This window comes from Ictidomys tridecemlineatus, chromosome 7 (assembly GCF_052094955.1).
Source record: "Ictidomys tridecemlineatus isolate mIctTri1 chromosome 7, mIctTri1.hap1, whole genome shotgun sequence".
NCBI lineage: Eukaryota > Metazoa > Chordata > Mammalia > Rodentia > Sciuridae > Ictidomys > Ictidomys tridecemlineatus.
Genome location: NC_135483.1, coordinates 33,567,743 through 33,579,014, shown reverse-complemented (window position 1 = coordinate 33,579,014; position 11,272 = coordinate 33,567,743). Strand labels below are relative to the sequence as shown.

The window sequence follows — 11,272 nt, the reverse complement described above, 5'->3', positions numbered from 1 at the left end:
GTTTCTTGGAACTGGATAACATGTCATCAACAACAGAGATACCCAGTCTCACTTTGTATACTAAATAGATCCATATAAAAGATATACTCCTACAGTTTCATATTTGAATGAAACCCTGAGAGAAATTCAGATACTAAGTCCTCAGATTGTATGAGTGATAAATATCAAGGTGAGAGTAAGAATGTTTTTTAGCAAATGCAACAAACCAATTATATATACCAAAGGAAATTCTTTATTGTAAACAAGATATAAAGTACAACAAAAGAAACATTGTGCAAATTATCATGAGGATTTTTTTAATGGGAAAACTGTTTTCCAAGGGTCCCAGTCTTCAGAAATCTATACCCAACATATAGGAAAATTTTAAATGGGAATATAACAGTGACATTTTCCACTATATATTTCAAACTTACTTTTGTTTTAACCACTGTGTATATCATCCACTATACAACAGAATATAACAGAAATACTGTTAACAAAAGTGAATTTTCTAATAATTTTTCTACCTACCTATTTCCACATCCCCAAAAAACTCCTATAAATTAACAGGACATTTGTCCATGTGTGAATAATAATCACAAGCTTTCTAATTCAATAAAGCACACACCGTGTTCTCATAAGGGTTCTTCACTGATGACATAAGCCATCTTTTTCAAGGAGTTATCTAAAGTTCTTGATATCCCTTCTTTACAATATATATTTTCAAACTTTTTTTTCTAAACAAAGTGCAGTGTTCTTAAGAATCTACAGGAAACATGTTGGTATACAGTTTTCAAATCTACACAACAAACTGCAGGCAAACTAAAGTCCAAAGCATAATAAAATGCCTAAATACAGTCAATTGTTAAACTTTCAAACAAAAGTGAAAAAAAAAATTGGTGCTACTTTTCAAAGCAATTAAATTAATGAGGATTCCAATTCTTTGGGCCCTCTTTAGCAATGTACAGCTGTTCAATTCCAAATATCAACAATAGTGTAAAATGATAGTTCTAAATATATTTAATAACTACATCCACAAAGTTGACTGGAAAGACTAGGAATAGCAAACAAGATAACTCTAGGAAAAGATGACAATATTTACCTAATAATACAAACTGATTTTCCGTCTCCATTCTGTACCGTAATATTTCTAGTCTTTATATTCTTGAAACCAGTGCTTTAGAAGAATCACATTGAAAAGTTGGTCTCAAGTATAAACAGCAAAAATAAAGTAACAAATGTGCACACAAATTCAAAAATCTGTGCTACCTGTGTTGACCTCATCTGAAACCTTCAAAAAATACTCAAAGGAATAAAAGCCCTCTCATCTCTCTTTTAAGAAATGAAACCTGCCGTTCTGTGACCTGCCTGTGGCTGAAAGCACTTCTTGTCATCTAACCCAGGCTGGGCCTTCACCTCGGGCTGTGGGGCTTCTGCTTTTAGCCCCCACTGGAGGGCCACAGACTTGCAGTGGAAGCATTTGGATACCACCACTGGTTCTTGGCTGTGACCAAAGTTAGTTCTGATTCTTCACCTTCCAATCTGTCACTGTGTGGGTGCAGGAGTTGGAGGGAGAGCAATGTCATTTAACTTGCTCACTTCCATTTGCCAATTTGGGAGCTTCTTGGCTGACAGGTGACGCCGGGCATGCTTCGTTAAATGGTCACTCCTCATGAACCGCCGATCACACATGGGACAGGCAAATTTCTTCTCACCTGTGTGGGTTCGCCGATGTCTGGACAGTTCATCAGAACGTGCAAACCTCCTGTCACAACCCTTCCAGCTACAGCTGAAAGGCTTTTCCCCTAAGACAAAGAAATCAAGAGCACTATTACATTTATTAAATCTTTAAAAATTAATGTTCAACCATATCTAAAGGTATGAGATATATTTGGAATATTAAGTTAATAAACTACATTTTCAACTTTCACTCATCACATTTATGAAATTTCCCCTCAATAAAAGTTGAAACCAAAAAGGCTTTCTGACCTCAACTAAGGTTTAATGGTTTTAAAGATACTTTGTTAAAAAAACTACTCAGATATTTAAATAAAAATCATTTGAGAATAAAACAAAAGCACTAAGGAAGTCTTTCAGTGGACCCTGCACTGGTAAATCAACATCACCCACTGAAATGACTTCAATATGCCTACTCTGTATTTGTTATCTAATGTGGGGGGGACACCTCTTCATTTACATTCATCTTAAAGACATAAACAACCAATGGTAGGTACCTGTATGTGTTCTCATGTGGGCCTTTAGATGAGAACTCTTAAAGTAGGTCTTGCCACATCCTGGATGGCTACAGATGTGACTTCTTATCCTGGATGAATCAATCTGAGGAGTGACTTTAGCTGCTGAAGGGGAAAAGCCAGGAGCAGGGGCAATGGGAGAGAGTCTGGTGCCATTGGGGCTCACCACTGGAGGCTTTGGGTTCTGCACAACAGGCTGGGGTACCACAAACATGACAGCGCCTTTGGGAACCTGAGTACCCATGAATACCACAGGGGGGCAGACAGCTGGTGGCTGGCTTGGTGGAGTGCTGGGAACGACTGTTGTCATGACAGGGTTGCTTGCAGGCAGGGGAACCATCTGACAGATGACAGGCATAGGTGGCACTCCCCCTGTGGATACCGCAGGTGGGGAGACCAACACAGACTTCTGCTGCGGGGAAGTGGGGGTTGGCTGAGACCTACAGATGACTGTCTCTGAGGAAGGCACAGAAAAGTCATAAAGTGCAGTGCCCGCTTTCTCATCAACATCTGCCACTGCATTTCGCTCACATTTGGATCTGTTTGGTGACACAGCTGCACAGGGTATGTTTTTTCTTGCAGCTTCAATATTTAGGTGGGTTCTTCTCCGAAAAGAATTGTCCTGATAGTTGAGGATGCTAGCTGCCTTTACAGGGCAGGATCGGTGGTTACACAGCTGGGCATCAGCTGTATGACGGATCACACTTGTTGCTTGAGCCTTGGGGAGTTTGGGGGTAGATACTGAGCTCTTCTCTTCCTCTTTGAAAGGTGCAGCACTGTGAGGCTTGGCAGTATCTGAGAATGATTTGAAGTGTCCGGTAGATGGCGCTGGTGCCATCAGATTTGACACTTGAGAAGGTTCAAAGTCAGAGGGACTGTAAGGTGGAGTCAAACACTAAAAAAGAAACATACAAGAAATGGTGTGAGAAATTAAGAGTTAATTAGGTAAATTTGTAAGAAATAACACCCATCCTAAGAAAAATAATACTTACAAATGCGGGGATTGTATGAAAATCAGGTGTCCCTGGAAGCAGATTCTCTTCCTCAGACATATCAGATACTGGTGTGACAGGTCTATTTTCAAGGTATTTCTTAAAATCAGACTTCCAACTGCAGCTCATTGACATAAGTGCTTCTACAGCTTCAAAATCACTTTTCTCTGCAGTTTTGTTCCAGGAATACATATTCTCTTTTGACCTTTCAGAAATCATTTCCATTCTTTCCTCCTATAAAAACAAAAAGATTAAAGCTCATAAGCGTACTTTATCTTTCAAAATGAAACAGAGAAATGTACTAATGCTTTTTATTTTCAACTTGCACAACTCTCCAAGTTAGAATTTGAAATATATATTTTTCTAATTCCTACTCTAATACTTAGAAAGTTCAGCTACACTTGTCAGGTGACCCAGACTTTATGGTAATAAAATCTTTTTCATTCTTCTCATTTAGTTTGCACCAAACACTGACGTCCTTGTAAGGAATAAGACCAGAGTTCTCAGTGCTTTGTGTTCCAAAAGAGAAGCACTTGACTTAGAAAAAAAAAGTGTCTTACAGTTTTTGTAGAGTAGTCATTTCCAATAAGGATCAGACAACTAAGGAAGGTCTCTGCAAAAAAAGTTCTTCTCAACACTACAGGTATGCTACAAGGCTTGTGAGGTAAAAAATCCTAATAGGGGAAAAAAAAATAAAAGCCCAAACTTTCTTCTTATATAATGGACAGAGGTCTGGCCTGTTATGGGTTTGAGCTAATCAGGGATCTTCAGGGTTTCTTCCAAGTGAAATTGTTTGAAAACGTGATTATCTTAGAGGTCAAGTGAAATATGTGGGGAAATTTCCCAAGCATAATTTTGGTCAAGTTTCAACCTCTTCATGACTATGTACCCTTTTACTGGATCTATTTTTTTAACTCAATGCATTATTTGCTGGGAAAAAATCATGACCAGCAAATGCAATACTAAAAACTGGATAATCAGGTATTCTCAAAGCTTGTTTTAAAAAATGCATGATCCCTTCACACCGATATCCTAAGAAAATGAAATATCATTAACAATGAAATTGCATAATCAAGCTCGCATTTATGTAGGCTTTAATGGCAGAGTCTGTATATGTAAAAGCCTTCTCAAGACACCAATGCAAAGACAGGAAAAAAGGCAAGTAGGGGGAAGGAGAGCGTGAGCCGGTAAGAGGTAGGAAGGGAAACGGAGGGGAGGAAAGGGAGTGGGGCGAGAGGCAGGAAAGGGAAGCGCGGGCTGAGACTCCGGTGAGGGAGGCAGACGGGGGGCGGAGGCGGACAGCGGGGGAGATCCTCGCTGGCGGGGACCGACGGGGCCGCCCCAACCTCAATGAAGCTGCCGGGTGAGTCACTGGGAACATTCCTCACCGCGCGCACGTCCCCGCGCCCCAGCCCCCGCCATTGGCCAGCCGGCCGGCGGCCCGGGCCCGGATTGGCTGTGAGGCCCAGGGCGGGGGCGTGGGGGAGGAGGGGGCGAGGCATGTGAACAAAGCGTGATCAGCGGCTGCTCGCGGCGGCTCAGGAAACGTGAACTGGGAATTGCCGCGCCGTCACCTTTCCCCTACTTCCTGAGCCGGGGCCCCCGCCCTTACGCCGGCGGGGAGGGGCCGCGGGTGCACCCGCCAACCACCCGACAGTGCGCGCCGGGCCGCGGGGGAGCGAAGGAGGAGACAGGCGGAGAGGGGAGGGGAGGAGAAGGGAGGGGAGAGAGGGAGGGGCGGGGCGGCGCCGGCTCAGGAGGCGCCCGCCCCTTCCAGCTCTCCCGAGCCGCCGTTCCCTTAGGAACAGACAGCGAGGCCGAGCCTCGCTCCCGCCCCTGGCGGGGGCCGGGGCTGGGTCACTCGGGGACGAGGAGCTCCCCGGGCGCACCCGCTCCCGGCCTCCGCCTCAGCTGCGGAAGGAGGAGCTGGGTCCCCGCGGAAGCCTGGCCGCCGCCCTCCTCCCGCCCGCAGTCCCCGGGGAGCCGGCGGAGCCCTAGGCGCTTCCCGCCCACGCGGCCCGCAGGACCTCAGACCACCTCGTCTCTCCCCGCAGACGCGGCGCCCCCTCCCCGCGGTTTCCGGCAGCTTTCGCCTGCCGCCGCGAGTTCTCAGACGTGCAGCCCCCACAGGCCCTGGCTCCAGACGCTCGGCCCCCACGGCCCACAGCTCCCGCCTTGACACGCAGCCCCCGTGTCTCGCAGCCCCAGCTCCCCCGCCCACCTTCCCGCCCAGCTGCTGATCCTGTTCCCCCACCCTTCGACCCCGGAGGCTGCTCCCTGCCCCCTCCGAGGAGTCGTCAGAAGGCGGCCACCTGCCTTCGCCGGAGATGGGAGTCCCTCTCGACGTCTGCGGGGGCTCCTCGTCCCCCTAGGCGACCGCAGGGCCCGCGTGGCATCCCCCGCGCCGATACCGGGCGCCCCTTCCCCCAGCTCCGGGCTATCTGGCCATCTACTGAGCAGCCCCCTTCCGGCGGTCCTCAGCTGGCAGTCTCCGTCCTGCGAGACTCCATTCAGACCCCCTACGATGAGCAGCCTCCTTGCTGCTTCTCTGGACACCAGCCCCCCGAAAGATTGCGAGCAGCCCTTTCCTACCCTGGGTCGCATTCCTGATGCAGACAGGGGCATCTCTCCCTAGAGCCAGGTGCAGGGTGCCCCCTTCCTCCTCTTTAACTCCCTTACATTTTCCCCTAATCTCAGTGCCAGAGCAGCAGCCCCCTCCCCACTACCCCCTCGGGAGCCTCCCTAGGTCTCCCAGCGGAGCTGCCCCTGTTCCTCAGTACACCTAGGAGCATAATCCCTCTTCCCGGTCTCCAGGTCCCAGTCGCATCTTCCGACTCTCTCTCCAGCACACATGCCCTCGCTAATGCCCACAGCCTGCAAGCAGGAATTCCCTTCCCTAGGACTCTGCTACAGCTCAGATTATCAGGCGTGGCTGACGTCTGGGGCTAGGGTTCGCACCCCGCTAGTCCTCAGACACTGCAAGGAAGGGAAGGACAGGGGCATCCCCAGGTGACTTACCGCAGCCTGCTGGAGAGAAGCGCCGAAGTTGAGCATGGATGGCTGGCTGCCTGAACGCAGGCGGCGAGGTGACTGGCTGGTGGGCTGCTTGGCTTCTTGGCCACAGACGGGCGCACAGAGACACTCGACGCCGCTCCCGCCGCCGCTGCGCTCCGCGCCGTCTGCCCCCTCCCCATTCAGGTAGCCGCTCTGCCTGCCCCGCGCCGCGGGCGGGGGTGGGGGCGGAGCCTGGGGATGGCCAATCAGCAGCAAAGGTGTGTGAGGCACCGGCCAATGGGCTCCCGGGGCCACGCGTGATCAGCGGCTGCCCGGCAGCGTGAAGCTATGTCAGTGGAGCGTGTACACAACCCCCGGCAGCGTGTTCCCTCGGCTCAGCCCTGGGGAACTCCCGTGGCCACCTGACTCAGTGACGCCCCTCACCCCTCGCTACCCCTCGCCGCTTGTCTTCCTCCCTAGCCTGGGGTGGGGGTGTGCAGAGGGCGGGGGCCTAACGGGGAGGCGCGCCCAGGCACTGCGGAGGGCAGGGCTAGTTGGGGGGGGAGGAGGGATGCCCGCTCCGCCCCGTCCCCTTCGCGCCGGGCCGGGTCTCAGCCCGCCACGGAGTGGGCGGGACGCCGAGCGGGCGGGGGCGGCCGCGGCTGGAAGCCAAGAGGCTAGAGCCAAGAGATTTGCATTGAAAGTGCCGTCCTCTTGTGCGTCTAGCGAGAAAGCGGAGCCCGATGACCAACTAACTGAGCTGCATATCTGGAGCATTTGCTAGGTTTTGCCTCGCTAAGTCGTGGGGAGCACCAGGGCCGCGCGGGTGGCGGGGAGCCCTGTAGTTGAACAGACACCTGCTCGCGCACCCCCCGCCCACACTCGGCCGCCGGCAAAGGCTTGCCCTCCCCATCTGCGGCGCCGGCAGCTTTGCCAGCTCCTGCCTGCCCCGCCCATCCCTCCTCCTGAGCGACCGAGAGGCTGGCTTGGGGACTGCAGGAAGCCCCGGCAACAGTGCCAGCGGCGTAGCCCGGAGCCTAGACCCGTTTTTTTTTTTTTTTCTTAAATCTTTCTCAGGAGCGGACACTCCGTTGCGAATCGGGTTTGATTTCGGTGTAGTCGAAGTTTAAATTACAGTCTACAAGCTGTTTCAAAGGTAGACCCCACTTTCCTCACCCCACCCCCACACCCCGGACCTGGGCCTTCGGAAACGCCCTGCCTGGAAACCGCGTTGTGGGGATGGGGTGAGGAGGAGCCTGCGGTCTGAGAGCGCCTGGAGGTAGAGTCCCTAGCCAGGTCCAAGACACATGCCGCGCCTCCTCCAACTCCCACCCTAGCCTTATCCCCCAGCCTGCCTCTGACAGGCTGGGTTTGTGAAAGGAAAATCGCCTGTGTGTTGCAGCGAGGGCAGAGGCTGGGAACTCCCAGTTAGACAGCCGTGGCTCTGGTTTGGTTCCTTATTCACCCCTCCCCCTTCCTTTTGACCATTTGTGCGGGTTCACAGCAGCTGTTGGAAAACAGGGCAGTGATAACCCGGCTTAAAGCAAACCGGAGGTTTATCTTCTCCTCTGGACAGGCCGATCCTGTCGGGATTCATTGCCCTTCCTGCTAGCTGTCTAATTTCTCTGCATAATTGAAAGGCTAATAATGCAAGTCCTTTCCCAATAACCTCAGAATGAGCAGAGAATAGAATTATTTTTCTTAGAAACTGATAATCTATGAACATCTTCCAGTGGCTCCTTCTGGTATGCCTAAAGCCCAAGCTAGCCAACAGTAGTAATAATACCATTGGCCAGGGCCAGAGAGGACCCGGGTGGGAGATGAGAACTGAGTGATTCCCCCTGTCACCGCCTCTCCTGAATCTGCTGGAGGAGTGCCAGCTCAGCAGCCCAGGCAGCTCTTCCTGCTTCCCTCCACCCCATACCCCTGCTTCTGTCTGCAGGGGTGTCCCTCCCTGCAGGCTTCCTTCCGCTTGGGCTGTCCCATCCTGTTGATCTGAGCCTGAGGGGCTGGAGCAGCTGGCCTGGGCACCTGCTGCCGCAAAGGAAGCTCCTGTGTGTGCCCAGCCGGCAGGCCAGCCTTCCTTCCTGTCAGGGAGCTGCCTCCCTGGGGTGGCCACGCCAGACCCTCCAGGCCTAAACCCAGTGCCTTCCTCAGGAATGTGGGGCCTGCAGCATGGTGTCCCAGGGTGCTGAGCACCTGGGAGCATTCGTGACTTCTGGGAGTGATTCAAAAGAGGAAAGAAAAGAGAAAGGGGTAGGAGGAACAGGGTGGTAGTGGCACAATTTCTAGAGATCCAGAGACAGCGGTCCCTCAGGCACCTCAAACTCAATATCACCAAAAGTAAAATTGCTGTTTCTACACCTGCATAGGTTCCTTGTCACCCATCCAACATTCACCTTCCTCCCTCAAAGCCCGGGGATCCAGTTAGTCCCAGGTCCCTGCAGCTTTGCCATAGAAGTGTCTTTTCTTACTATTTCTACCCTTCAAATGTTGTTCCAGGTCAATCTATCTTCAGATCTTGCCTGGATTAAATGACCTGCAATCCCCCTTCCCAACGTCCACCCACACACCAGCTGTTTTTCAGTGCTAGAACTCCTTATCAAGAATGGCTTTATTAGGGCTGGGGATGTGGCTCAAGCGGTAGCGCGCTCGCCTGGCATGCGTGCGGCCCGGGTTCGATCCTCAGCACCACATACCAACAAAGATGTTGTGTCCGCCGAGAGCTAAAAAATAAATATTAAAAATTCTCTCTCTCTTCAAAAAAAAAAAAAAAAAGAATGGCTTTATTAAACGATAATCCAGGGCTGGGGATGTGGCTCAAGCTGTAGCGCGCTCGCCTGGCATTCGTGCGGCCCGGGTTCGACCCTCAGCACCACATACCAACAAAGATGTTGTGTCCACTGAGAACTAGAAAATAAATATTAAAAATATTTTTAAAAAACCCATAATCTAGTCATGACACTCTCTACTTAAAAATGATCCTTGACTCCCATTGTCAGCAGATAAAGGGCCATCCCATCCTGAGCTATTAGTCTGTCCCCAAGTACTCTCCCAATCCTTCCAACCTCATCTTCCACCCAGACCTTCCCTTGCCCACAGCTACAGCCCATGACATCTGTTTCTCTAGCATGTGGTACATTTTCACATCTCTATGAGATAAACACTGCATTGCTTATGCCTTTGTTCATTAGTCCACCCCATTCAACAAGTATTTGTTGAGCATCTACTATGTGTTTTAGGCACTGCAACAACAAAAGCAGTGAAGTTAGGTCCCTATTCTAAAGAAGATTGGATGGGAGACAGAGACAAGTAGAATTTACAGGACATGGTATGAGACATTGGTTTTCTTCAGAATTCAAGGAGAGGTCATAGTGTCTTTGGCACCAGGGATTGAACCCAGGGGCACTTAACCACTGAGCCATGGCCCCAGCCCTTTTTATATGTTATTTAGAGACAGGGTCTCACTGAGTTGCTCAGGGCCTCCCTAAGTTGCTGAGGCTGGCTCTGAATTTGGGATCCTCCTGCCTCCACCTCCTGAGCCATTGGTATTATAGACATGCCCCACTGTGCCTAGCTCTCCCCAGTTGATCTCTAACCTGGGAGAGTTGGTTGAAGGTAGAGAGTAGAGAACATTCAGGATGCTCTGAATTTTCTGGATTACAATTCAAGAGGCAGGGTGAAGTGCTTAGTCTTTAAGGAAAGCAGCCCAGAATATAAGGGGCCTTTGTGTGCCATAGGGATGTCAACTTTTTTTTTTTTTAAATGTAGAGCTTTTATCCCAAGGACTCTTGCTAACAAGTGTTAGCAAGGGATGATGGCATAGGGAGCTCACTGTGGCCCAGTGTTAAGAATGGAGCTGAGGGTGGGACTAACACCAGTGACAAGGCTTTTGAAGTAATGTAGGCAGCAAAGATGAAGCCAGCCTGAACTAAGAAAATGACAGCAGGCGTGGAGAGGCTGGAACAAAGATTTCAGGAGCAGGTGGGATCTGGAAACTGGATTGGGGCACGAGGAAGAGAAGAGTATTGAAGAATACTGCCAGGTTTTTTACTTGGTTCACTAGATGAAACAGGACACCATTGTCTGAGAAAGGGTAACAGAACAGTAAGTAGCTTTGGGGGATAAAAAATGCCATATTGGTTTAGGACACACAAAGCTGAGGTTACCTGTGAGATATCCAAATAGAGACATACAAGAGGCACTTGCAGTTTCAGGCTGGCTGGAAATTAAAATTCGGGAGTCTTCAGGATAGAGTGGCAGTTGAAGCCTGGGGAACAGATGAAATCCTCCAAGTAAAGGAAAGAACCAGAGAAAAGCAGAGGAATGAGTGAGCATCTGGGGAATGCACGTGGAGGAAGAGGGAGACAAGGGTAATACAGCAAGAACTCACGATTTTCTGGCCTAATAGGACAGAGAGGAGAGGAGAGGCAAATGAGGGCTGAAAGTGGAAGTGTCAGTAGGAAAAAAAAAAAAAAAAACACCTCTCACTGGTGATATTATTATCATTACCATGATTGTTAAGCTCATTTAAATTTTTTTTAAATCTTGAACTCTCTATGTTAGATGAATTATTCCTGAAGATGTCCACAACAACTCCTTCTGCCTGCATAACCTTTAGAATTTCTGCAGCAAGAGGGGAAATCTGTTTTCCCACCCCTTAATTCTGGGTGTGACTTGCTTTGACTGGTAGAATCAGGGTGGTGCTGTGGGACTTGAAGGTCTTAGGACTTTGAAGGTTCTGTTTTCATCCCCTTTGGAATCAGCCACTGGGCAGGGGAACTCGGGTTAACCTGTAGAATAATGAGAGACTAATTGGAACGACAGTAGCCACGTGGAGGAAACCAGGGCACCCTGACCAACAGCCAAATTTCACATGTGTGAGAAGGGCCACCTGAGACCCTGCAGCTGTCACACAGGCCCAACTGATGCTACACGGAGCAAAGATGAGCCATTCCCTGCAGACTCTGACCCACAGAATCATGGACAATAAACAGAAGAGCAACCCAGGAGGCATTTCCTGCTACCTCCACACAGATTTTTTGGGGCAGGAGT

At 49.9% G+C, this 11,272-nt stretch overlaps 1 protein-coding gene and 1 long non-coding RNA gene across 2 annotated transcripts; one reads left to right on the top strand and one right to left on the bottom strand.

Moving 5' to 3' along the window:
- Positions 1 to 209: 209 nt before the first annotated feature.
- Klf10 (KLF transcription factor 10) lies at positions 210 to 6,427 on the bottom strand. Its single transcript, XM_005316285.3, has 4 exons — positions 6,242 to 6,427; positions 3,224 to 3,457; positions 2,214 to 3,126; positions 210 to 1,784 (listed from the first exon to the last, which is right to left on the bottom strand). The coding sequence occupies exons 1-4, from the start codon at positions 6,275 to 6,277 to the stop codon at positions 1,525 to 1,527; spliced, it is 1,443 nt and encodes a 480-aa protein (XP_005316342.1). The 5' UTR covers positions 6,278 to 6,427; the 3' UTR covers positions 210 to 1,524.
- A 349-nt stretch (positions 6,428 to 6,776) lies between these two features.
- Positions 6,777 to 9,168, top strand: LOC144365441 (uncharacterized). Its single transcript, XR_013423872.1, has 2 exons — positions 6,777 to 7,373; positions 8,720 to 9,168. It is a non-coding gene; the product is annotated as an uncharacterized LOC144365441 (long non-coding RNA).
- The last annotated feature ends 2,104 nt before the right edge of the window (positions 9,169 to 11,272 follow it).

Coding starts and splice junctions, on each gene's coding strand:
- Klf10 (XM_005316285.3), bottom strand. CDS start 6,277: ATGCTCAACTTCGGCGCTTCTCTCCAGCAGGCTGCG. Junction 3,458..6,241: donor CTTCTCTCCAGCAGGCTGCG/GTAAGTCACCTG, acceptor TTGTTTTTATAG/GAGGAAAGAATGGAAATGAT. Junction 3,127..3,223: donor TTCATACAATCCCCGCATTT/GTAAGTATTATT, acceptor TTTCTTTTTTAG/TGTTTGACTCCACCTTACAG.